At 30.4% G+C, this 12,171-nt stretch overlaps 1 protein-coding gene across 1 annotated transcript; it reads left to right on the forward strand.

Annotated features, from left to right (window-relative positions):
- Window positions 1-2,857: 2,857 nt before the first annotated feature.
- On the forward strand, window positions 2,858-8,542 carry LOC105224758 (uncharacterized). The gene is made up of 2 exons (XM_049458866.1): window positions 2,858-3,246; window positions 7,300-8,542. Exons 1-2 carry the CDS (start codon window positions 3,138-3,140, stop codon window positions 7,554-7,556), a joined length of 366 nt encoding a protein of 121 aa, XP_049314823.1. The 5' UTR covers window positions 2,858-3,137; the 3' UTR covers window positions 7,557-8,542.
- Window positions 8,543-12,171: the final 3,629 nt, after the last annotated feature.

Here is a 12,171-nt window from a genome sequence, read left to right on the forward strand (position 1 = left end):
CGAAAGACAAGAAAACAGTTAACCGGTTCTTGAGAGTTAGTTCAGAAAATTCACGTACATTCCACACATAAATTTATGCAATGAAAAAATGTTTGAAAAAATTTTAATTTTTGGATTTTATGCCGACTGCGATAAATTAAAATGTCTCTGAATGGCCTGCGGTGTGGGTAAGTTTGGAAATTAACATTTTTGAGAAGCTATATTGTTGATAAACATGCAAATTTACTGGTTGAGAAAAATGTCAATTTTGTTTCGCTGTAACTGTTTTATTCTCCAAGTGAAGCCAACAGCAATCTAACTTCATAATCATAGCTAAATTATATATTTTAGCTTAAGGATGATACTCAATGAGCGTTATGAGCTCGTAAAAAACTTGCCAACAATGTCTTTAAGCTGATATACAAATATCGCAATAAAAATTTCCAGCAAAACTCACATTTCTTGCTGCAATATCAACCACTAACTTTAAACGGCAATTTAAATAACAATGCTTAAGCCCTGGAAGCAATCTAGAAGAACATAACGCATGGTGATGCGTACATAAATGGACAGTGATACACTTGCCAGCATCTTCATCAGAGAAATAGTAGTGCTTAGCAACTCAGCATATAATTTTCTTGATATTCAATTATAATGTTTGCCGATATGATAAACAATTCCACGCGTAGTTGTATCAGAAGAATTGCTTGCCATTTAAATGCAGCAAAAATAATCTCGTTACTGATGTTATTCACCATATTTAGCTTGAAGTCACTTTCTCTTGAGCATACTCTGTTAGAATTATTTTTGTTCGCGGAATAATATATCTTAACTACTAAACGGCATACTCAATCCCAAGCAATACCTGTGACTCAGTTGCATATATTCCACAAAGTTTTTCAGAACAACGAACTCACGAACGGTGTTTCAAGATTTGACATTTGGAGATATGAGTATCTTGAAATCTTAAAAAGTATCTTGAAATCTGTAAAATCTTCAGATTTTCCTCCAGCAGGCAATTCAATGAATATTTATAACTCCATAACAAAACAGCACAGCTTAATTCCTTGCATACATTGTGACAAAAAATTACCCAGAAATTGTAAAAAATAGGCTAAATATTTAATTATTCATCAATATTTATTTTATCGCCTTCAAAGTAAAAAACGAAAGTGTATTTAATTCATCAAAATATATTATATCTCACCAAGAAGCCGGTTATTTATCGGAACAGCCGATATTGGACCATTACAATTTATCGTTGTCACACAAAGTGAATGGCGGAATAAAGTGCTTGTAAGGAAATCTTTGGCACTTGTCGTGATATCCTCAAAAAATTTAGCAAAAGTTATTATTTAAGGCAACAGAGCAATCTTCGAAGAAATTATTCAGATTGAGACACTATAGAAAATAGCTGCCATACAAACATACCACAAAAATTTTTCCAAGAAATATTGTATTCGTGAAGAGTATTATTGCTGCAATGCAACCGAAGTTAACGCTTTTGTTTTTGTATTAAATTGAAAGTTGTATTGGCATATTCAGTGATTCAATTTTGGTGAAATTTGCATCGCCTTGTTTGAAGCCCTTTTGTAAGTAATTTCATAATGACCCTTCCATAGTAATGCTGTCGAGCTTGTTCTGAAATAAATTTTTCACCAGCCAAATAATTCATCATAGACAGGAATACTTTGTGTCAAATCCGGAATATAAATTTTATGCATAACAAACTTCTAACAAAGCTCCAGGTGCTTCTAGCGAGTCCTTATCGGTTTGTGTGGCCTGACGTTGTCCAACGTCCAAAGTTTAAAGTATGGTTGTAGGGAAGTAATAAAAAAGTGTACGAAGCCCTGTCAATACCTTCAAATACATAACAAATCCTTCCTGACCTGTAATTCTGGGTTGGCCACCAGAACAGAAACGTTTTTGCTGGACGTTTATCACCAAAAAACATTCGCTTCAGAAATGCATCGATCTGTTTGCTTCTCAATCAAATTCACAGCTGATAGTTCGCTCCAAGAAGTTATATATTCCTATATATTCAGTACTTTCAGTTCTGAATGGCTGATAAGTTAAACTGTGCACTAACTGATATTTTGAAAATAGTAGTAAATATTTACATAAAGTGCTTCTTAGTGTCTGGCAGGTTGCTCTAAGCATTGTTACCAACGACGAAAAACAACAGAAAATGTTGATTTGAGGTTGAAAGACTGACCGCAAAAATACTCTGAGTCACTCCAAGACCTAAGAATTTCGTAACCAATATTTTCAAGTGATGATGAAGACTTTTCTTTATTAAATATTAACAAAAATTATATAATTTGTATTTTACGCTAAAAAATATATTTTTATCTAATTCTGTTAGAAGACTACAGGCTGATAATTGTATCTCTGTATTTTCCTTATATAATATATATATGTTATTATCTCTAACGAAGCCATATTAAATTTAGTCAGAACTTTTACATTTCTTTTTGCTCATTGTTCACTTCTTATATGCTTTTTTTCTTTTTTCTTAATATTTTTTGTTCATCTGCTCTGTTGGAATTTTGTTTACCCAGCTCATCAACAAGAGCACGTCACGAATTGTGCTGATTAGTTTTTTGCTCACATTTTTTTTATAACATTTTATTTTTTTTTTATTTCTTCTTCCATTTTTTCCAGCTTCTTCCCCGCCATACACTCGCTTAGTCGCTCGAGCGTCTCAACGTGTTCACTTACGTGCAAAATACTAGCATGTATATGGGGATCGCTTTGCCGGTGCGCGATAATAAACAAAATAAAATGCTAAACAACAATAATAACAACAACAACTGAGTATGCGCAGCCGTCAACAGCAGAGAGTGGCGGCATTTGGTTTAAATATGAGCGTCAGCTCGATGTGAATTTCAGTTGAAAACTCGATCTCAACGTAAACAGATCAACAAGCAAAACTATCAAGTCAAAGTTAGCAGAAAGCTAAAGCAAATTTATACAGCGCAGAAAAGTATAAAAAATTGTGTTTTAAAAAAAATTTCTGGCTGAAAAAAATCTTTTGTAATCTTTTATTGCAAAAATAGAAAAAACTTTGTTAAATTGAGTGCAAAAACAGCATTTGCTATAAAGAATAATAAAATATTTTTACAAAATCTACAAGCAATTATATTGAACAACAAAAAATGTGCTCACTAAAAGTGTGTTTAATCTTCGTCGCGGCAGTTATTGCTGTCAGCTGCATAAGCAGTACAAATGCTGCCGTATTCACACAACCCGCTGCCTTCCATCCTGGTGAGTAAAACTGAGTTTTGTTTCAGAAAATGTATAAGTAGAAGAAAATAGTGTAAATCAGTATATGTGTGTGTGCAATAATTTCTTGAACATTTTTAATTTTGCCATTTTTTGCTTCAAAGCACTGAAAGAAATTTAATTCCTTTAAAAAACTAATGCAACATATCATATATGTACGCTTAATAGTTTTCATTTATTTCTTTGCGCATTTTATTGAAAAATTAAACAAACAAAAAATTATAGTGATTTAGTCACTTTAAAAAAAAGCATCAAAAATAAAAAAAAAAATCACTATAAATTGTTATGAAAAATCATAAAAATGTGTAATTGTGTGTTATTTACATATCTGTGAATTTAGTTGCAAAAAATTGAATATTGACTTAGCCACTTTTTGTTGTAAAGCACTAAATGAATGCGTACTAAGGTTATATTTTAGCAGTTTATCAAAAATTATGTGATTTTTATGCTAAAATTGTTCTGAAAAGCACTAAATACTAAAACATTAATGCGAATTTTAAATAAAGTAAATAAAAGTTTTTAGTTTAGTTTATGGTTCAAAGTCCACAAATATAATAAACAAAAACTATTTGATATGTTCGTAAGTTTGTCTTTTATTTAGTATTTATTAACCTTAACTGCCTTGTTTGTATGGTTAAATTACGTTTATGTGCTTTTTAACGATTTTTGATATTAGTGTAGGCAGGTTCGTTGCTTAAGTCTTTAGTTTAAAAGTCTTTTATCTTTATTTGGTGGCGTGTAGGCAAGTGGTATGCGTTTAGAAATTGAAACAATGGAATGTATCGCTTATAAATAAAAATAATTTTAAAGCTTTACTGACGTAACACGGGTAAAAAAAAGTTTTATTGCAAAAAAATATAATTAAAACATAACTAAAAACATTTAATCTAAACTTGAGACAAAATTGTTAAAAAGGAATATAAAAACTTAAAAAGGTTAAACAACAATTTTTTATTAAAAAAATTCGAAACAAGTAAAAAAAAATATTTTTATATATTTTATTGATATATTTTTTTATAAATTTGTTTTAAACATATAAAAAAGTTCAAGTCAACCTAATTTAGCATAACTATACACAAATTGCTGAATTCTTTGCCATCCACAACTTTTTCCCACATCTTAAGCTGTTTTCCTTGACACACTCAACAATTTTATATATAAGTTTACACTAAAGACTACTTTTTCTTAATATTCCAAACGCATGCGCTCATTTTGCCGGCACAACAAGCTTTACGCGCATCCTTGACTTTCATTTTTTTTCAACCATATTTTTTCGTTCTTTTAAACAACCATTAATTATGTTTACTCGATTTTAAACAAAACGTAAATTTTGCAAAACTCGAAAAATCTACCGGTTTTTTGCTGTTTGCCAAACAACAAAAAAAACATTTCAAAATCACACAAAATTAAATAACCAACGTGACTGTGCTCAGAGAATATTCTAAAACGCCTTGCTTGAAATGCAGTTAGAAAAACCCAGAGCGCGACCTCATTTCAAATGGAACGGAACTGAAACCGAAAAATTCCCACCTCAAAGCTGTTTTGAGCACTGATTCATTGCTCTAAGCAATATTCGTATGTATGTATGTAAATATATTTGACTTTTTGGTTAAACCAAAAAATTTGCATTTGACGTCATTGAACGCCGTCCAAAATACAATGAAAAAATATTTAAAATATACAAAAACAAAAAAAAACGTAAAAAAGCACAAAATTAAAACAAAAACAGTTTCAACTCCGCTTCTTGATTTTGTCAATACACACACTCACATACAAACATTGGTTCTAGACCCTTGTCGCTATAGTAATTGGCAGCGCTGACGTCAAAGCGCTCAGCGTACAAGTGATAAACGATAAGCGCGTAAACAAGAACCGGTAAAACTACACCGGCGGGCAAAAACAATACGCAAAAGCACCAAAAAAGCGGTTGCCGAAGAATTCCACTGGCATACATGTAGAATGCGGCTTAGCTTTTACGCGCTTACATATGCAAAATACACATAAATTGTTTTTGTTTGTTTGTTGTTGTTGGAACTTATTAACCAATTTTCTAAATATTACGCTTTTGTTAATCATTCATTAGTATTAAACGTTTTTTTAAGATGCAGCAGTTTTTGTTTTTGTTGTTGGCTTTTTAGTCTCCCTGTGTGTTTTGTTAATTATATTTGTTTTTGTTTTTCGCTAATTTATGCTGCTTTCGGCTGAATTCAAGCATGCCAACTAGCTACAATAAACTAAGTAAATACTTTTATGGCGACAGCGCGACGCCTGGAAGCTGAAGGTCGTTTGGCAAGGCCTGTTTTTGCTGGTTTTGTATTTTTTGTTTTTTTACAAATGCGGTAACATATTTTGATCGCTGCTTTTATGGCACAAGGAATTGTGGATTACTTTTTTTGTTTTGATTTTTAATTAATTTTTGAACTTATTTAATACAATTTTGATAAAATAATTAAAGCATTGTTATTCGATATTGAAAATAACTTTTTTGGAAATATTTTTTTTTTGGTTTCAATTAAAATGATTTTGCATGAGTACGAAAAAAATAATAATTTTGAAAAACAAAAATTATGAAAACTAATATTAATTAAAAAACTAATATTAATTAAAAAATATTATAAAATTTATTTATTCAAATTTTTTATAATTTTTTTTTTAACTTTTTTAGTTTAATATGTTTTTTATTTAACTAAAAATTACAATTGTTTACAAAAGTGACTACAAATTTTCCAAAACTTATTTTTAAAAATATTTAATTTTATTTATTTTTTTTTATTTTTGAAGCGAATTTTCTCAAATTTAATATTAATAATTTATTATAATATTAATAATAATATTATTAAAACATTTTTAATTTATCTTATTCCATATTTTATGTATGTTTTTCTAAAATTAGATTCCTGAAATTGTTTTAGCACATTTGTGTTAATTTTGTGATAAAAACTTTTGCTTCAAAGCATTTCTTCCTATATACTAACATATATATATGTATACATACATATATATGTACATATATGACTGACTTCAAATCTTGAGCATTCTGCGCATGCGCAAATTATAAAAATAGCACTGAACTCACACGCCAAATGCGGCAGACGCCGTGTCACGTTTTTTGCATTTCTTGAATTTATTTTCTATTTCATTAATTGATTTTTTTCTAATAGCGCTGTCAATATCGCTGACGTAGCAATCTATTTCGACACTTTTGCTTAATGAATTTTGTGTCGAATTTAATAACATTGTTGCTTATAATGAGTAATCAGTAGTTTTTTGCTTTGTTGTTGTTCGAATGAGTTCATACATTCATGAATGTTTATATACAAATTGCTGACTATGTAAATAAAATGAAGAGACTGACATTTAATGGTTTTAAAAGACTATTAGAAATAGCGCTTTAAATGAAAAAATTTAATAATTATAATATTTTTGTAAATTTGTTAAATTATCACACTTCTAGCATATGTATAAAAAAAATAGATTCGCATGAAACTGCAATTGCTGGCAACCTTCAGTTGGCAAGTTCGTTGTTTAAATCTTTTATTTTACACTACAAAAGCGCGCACAAGCCGCAAAGGAAGCACTTCCTGCTCAGACACACAAACATGCAGACAACTGCATACAGTTTTGCATATACACGCACACATTCACATACAAGTAGTTGTAAGCAGCTATATTTCAAAGGCACCCAATGCATACAACACAACAACAACAACCGGTGCTTGGCATGCAAAATTCGCACGCAAAAACATTAAGCGTTACACGCGTTTTCACTGCTTTTAGTTGTTGTCATTGTTGTTGTCTTTTCATATTATAATTACTTCCTCGTCGTTGAGCTGCGCTTAGCCGGCAGCAACAGCAACAAAAGCTATACAGCCAGCATAATAAATCGCAATGCAATCAATACGCGCAAACCCGCACACACACGCATATATATTTTACATATATACATATACATATTTATATACGCGATATGCATATTTAACGCATGAGTAATAAAACAATTTATTAACTTCCGCTTTCTCTCTTTGCTCTTTTTAGCACATCGTGGCAAGTGCTTCGACAAGATCACCCGTCGTGCCATGCTGCCGAACAAGGAGTACAAGCCGAAAGGCATTTGCGCCGTCATGACATGCGACATACACAGACAGACAATCAATATTGAGACCTGCCCGTACGTGGAGATGCCCGGCTGTGAAGAGTTGCCCAGCGATCCCAATTGGGCGTTCCCCAAGTGCTGTGCGCAATTCAAGTGCACGGACTTCAAGACCGGCAAGGAGTTCATTGTGTCGGCGTAGAGGCCATTAAGCTGCGCTGAGCGGAACAATAAATAAATGAAAATAATAATAATGATAAGAATACTCAAGTGCCGCATGCCACGCGTTGAAGGCCGGGAAGGAAGTGTTGGGTGCAGTATGCCAGTATGAAGGGCGGGCGTGAGAAGGAAGGCGTGTGGCGCGAAAACGTGATTTTATGCTTTTACTTACCATTACTACCTTTAAATACTATTAAAACTACAAAATACTATTTTTAAATGTGTGAATCGTCTACGAAGTGTGCGTGCCTGCAGCGATAAAGCTCTTTTTGGGAGCAACTACTCTGGCTTTAATTATGTTATTCTATATTTTTTGTTATTAATTAACTTTTACTTCGCTCATTAAAAACTTCATTAGTATGTAAGATTATTTATTGAAAACAAAAAATCAAAATCAAAAACAAAAACAAATTGTAAATACTCGTTTTTCGCCTAAATTTTATTAAGAAAATATTTTCGTTAATTTTTGTAATTATATTTATTAATTTTTTTTCAATTATTGTAATTAATTTTCGTTTATTTTTTTATAATTAGTTATTTTAATTTTTATAATTATTTATTTTTGTTTTTGTAATTTTTATTTGGTTTCCAATTTCGCTCAAAGTTTTGCTTAATATTTTTTTTTAATTCTTCAATTTCCTAATTCTTTTAATTGAACAATTGTTAAATGTATATTTTCTTGTATATTTTTATTTTATTAATTTCTTATTTCTTTATTAAATTAATTATTTTTTATATTCTTGTACGTGTGTTGGCGTGTTTGTTAATAATTGTAAGTTAATTATTTAAATTTTGTAAAGTAAAACTCTCAACTCATTAATTGTGGGTTAGCGTTCTTGGCTTGCCCATTTAGTTTTAGCATTAAATGTGTATTAATTATAGTATTTATTATATAAGTTTTGGAAGAAATGAATTCAAATTAAAAACAAAATATAAAAATTAAATAAAATACAAAATATAAATTAAAAATTGTCTTTCATTTAAATTAACTACTGACTAAATTTCCCGATGTCGATGTGAAAATTATAAGATAAGACCCTAAATATTTGGGGTTTTGGATATTTGGAACGCAAGGATTCTTTCGTATAGCAAATAAAGACTTGAAACGATATTAATCTAGGACTTTAAAGTCTACTACGAACCCTCAAAAATAATAGATACACCTGATACGTGATTATTAAATAATTTATAATACAAAATATTGAGTCTAATCCAGGAAACTTATTTGCCCGTCAACAAAATTCATTGAAAAAAAAGATAGTGGTATTCTATATGTATCTCTGTCACTTTTAACTAGTCTTTCTTAGAAAATATTGTTGAATGTCTGTTTTATGGCTCTCTAAGGTGAACAAATATTAAAAATGTTTGACGTTTCCTTATATTTTTGTTCAATAAATTAAGATGGCTGTCAGCTCTACGGTCTCTCTTCAAACTTTCATAGAAATACTTCTTGATTTTTAAAATTTTTCTGAGTCGGTCTTACTTTTGCTCCAGCTCTCTCACTCTCTCTCTTCCTACTTTTCATCAAATACCAACTTCTAACTCCTACTTTCAACATTTGAACTTGAAAATGGTTTGTTTTTTTTTTCTATTTTGGGTACATTGAAACATAGCATGTCTTCTCCGGCAATTAGACGTTTAAATCTAATAAAATTTTAATATTTATATAATAAAATATATATAAATTGTATCGTAAATGTGAAGTCTAAAACCTTATTTCTGTCATCCCAACCTACTAATATTACATAAGTTTCAATCATCTATATTCAACGCCATATCTTTTCTCTACATCTTCAACATACTTTTTCCACAATAGCTTGGCCTAAAATAAAAGCGAGTCATCGTGATTCACGATTATTTTATTACCAAAGGCAATATTCATTTCCACGAAAAAGTTGCAAGCATTCATTTATAGGTACAAACATTCACTTATTGGTACAACAACAACATTTATTAATAAATTCAATTCATACTTTTTCGGACAAAGTTCAGCTTGAAGCAATAGAAATTCTCTAAAACCAATGATTCGGCAAAAATTCGTATTTTTGATTGTTTGCACAAATTTAATGGCAATTACTGCGGTTAATAATATGGTTTCTAAAATTTTCGATTAAATACTTCTTTCTTTTGATTCCTAGAAAATATATTGTGAATCATAATTACTTAAAATTAAAAAAGTGAAATAAAATATAGACTAAATTAAAAAAATATAATATTAAAATATTTTTGATATTAAAATAAATATAAAATACTAGAGGACCCGCCTACGTTTTACTGTGGCTGATACATAGGTAGTACTACTAATACCATCTATATGATTTCTATTAGTTAGATTATAAGTATTAGTTAAGGAATAATCGCATTTTTGATGAAGCAACAAAAATGAATCAAAAAGCATTTCGTGCGTTAAGAAAGAATTGGTTTTTGGGGTAAAAATACTATTGAATTTGGGCTGTGCATCAGTGAAATCAATCAAGTCCAATCGATTGTCAGCCTGGTGGACTGCATATTAAAAAACTGTTCTCAAGCGTGGAAAGACAAAAAAATTGGCTGGCAAGGTTATGGCATCAGTCTTTTGGGATGCCCGTGGTTTATTATTCATCGAATGATAAATGAGCCAGTTTTAATTCATTGCATTGTGTGTTTGATTGCAGTTCTATTCTACCATTCCCCATATTTAGCAATTTTATTATTTTAAAAACATTTTCCAGTGAAGCAAATTGTAAATCTAAACCATTCTCTAATCTCCTTGAACATACACACAAAATTACATCAAAATCGGTCCATCCGTTTAGGAGCAGTTCAAATGCAAACACACGGTCAGAAGATTTTTATATATAAAGAAGAATATTTTATAAGGTCTCGTCTTTCTCGGTGTTACAAACATCATGGAAAACTTAATATACCCGGTTTAGGGCATGAAAAATTTTTGGAAAACTAAACTTTCTGATACAATTCCAACAAAATTATCACTTTAATGGAAGTTTTTAAAAAGTATAGAGTTTATAGAGCATATTTTTCACAAAGAATTTTATAGGTTAAGCATTTTGGTTTTAACTTTTTATTTAATATATTAAACATTTTGTTATACCCTAAACAGTGTATAATAAGTGTTTACCTTGGGTGTGTAATAGCCAAAAGGAAATGTCAGGACGGTATAAAGCATATATATGAGTGTATGTTCAGACTTACAGCTGGGGCCGTTTAGAAAACACGAGCTAAAAATGGGCCTGCCCTACAGCAATGTTTGCCGCGGAATACATCAAGAACTAAGACTTGAGTGCTTTCCTGTAGTTTGCTTGAGTGTCAAAAATTAATTAAATGGGATCAATAATTTCCTTATCCTGGATATATCAATATAAAGATTTTCGAACTTTCGGCTGATTTTACTTTTATTGGTATTCATTCACAATTTCTTCAAAAAATTTTAAAATAAAATTTTGTCAAAACTTGAAGGTCCTTTCAGTGCTTTGATTCTGGCAACTTGCAAGAATATGAATGCTCGGTTACTTGCTTACCTATTTTATTTTAGTTTTTCAATAAATCACTTTTCTTTATAATTATATTTTTATTTCCATCAAGATCATACAATCAAGAAATCAAAAACCAATAAAGCCAAAATAAAAATAAAAAGTAAGATATTTAAAAATTAAAAAAAAATGTATGTATACAAAATTTGAAAAGTTATCAAAATAAACAAAATTTCAAATGAATATATATGTTATTAAATGTAAAATATAACAAAATAAATGAAAAACGTAAGCAAATTTATTTTATTAATGCCGTCATTTCTCCGATTTTCATTTTATTTTTTTTTTCTTGTCATATAAATACCCCACTTTCTTGAATGTTAAACGGTGAAATTCCTCAAAAATGTGTAACCATTTGTTTGTCTACATATTTTGGTGACGATATTGTTGTTCGTTTTAAATAATTCATTAACCATTTTGGCAATGCAGATGGCTATAAAAAATCTACGCAGTTCATGAAATTTAGTTTAATCGATTCAATAGAGTCAAAAAACTCAACGAGTTCGAAAAATCAGTAGTAAATGCCATTAGTATGTGTGAAAAATTATGCGGTGCGTAACAAAAAGTTATTTTTGGTGTTGTTTTGCGTCAAAATATTTGTTTACAAACAAAAGTGTGCCGTGCGCCAATTTGTAACGGGTGATTTTTTTGAGGTTAGGATTTTCATGCATTAGTATTTGACAGATCACGTGGGATTTCAGACATGGTGTCAAAGAGAAAGATGCTCAGTATGCTTTGACATTTCATCATGAATAGACTTACTAACGAGCAACGCTTGCAAATCATTGAATTTTATTACCAAAATCAGTGTTCGGTTCGAAATGTGTTTATCGACAAATTTTGTTCAGCGATGAGGCTCATTTCTGGTTGAATGGCTACGTAAATAAGCAAAATTGCCGCATTTGGGGTGAAGAGCAACCAGAAGCCGTTCAAGAACTGCCCATGCATCCCGAAAAATGCACTGTTTGGTGTGGTTTGTACGCTGGTGGAATCATTGGACCGTATTTTTTCAAAGATGCTGTTGGACGCAACGTAACGGTGAATGGCGATCGCTATCGTTCGATGCTA

This window comes from Bactrocera dorsalis, chromosome 5, assembly GCF_023373825.1.
Source record: "Bactrocera dorsalis isolate Fly_Bdor chromosome 5, ASM2337382v1, whole genome shotgun sequence".
Lineage (NCBI taxonomy): Eukaryota > Metazoa > Arthropoda > Insecta > Diptera > Tephritidae > Bactrocera > Bactrocera dorsalis.

Excerpts from the sequence above, each read along its gene's own strand:
- LOC105224758 (XM_049458866.1), top strand. The coding sequence starts at position 3,138 with ATGTGCTCACTAAAAGTGTGTTTAATCTTCGTCGCGGCAGTTATTGCT. Across the intron at positions 3,247-7,299 it reads ACCCGCTGCCTTCCATCCTG|CACATCGTGGCAAGTGCTTC; the intron begins GTGAGTAAAACT and ends TGCTCTTTTTAG.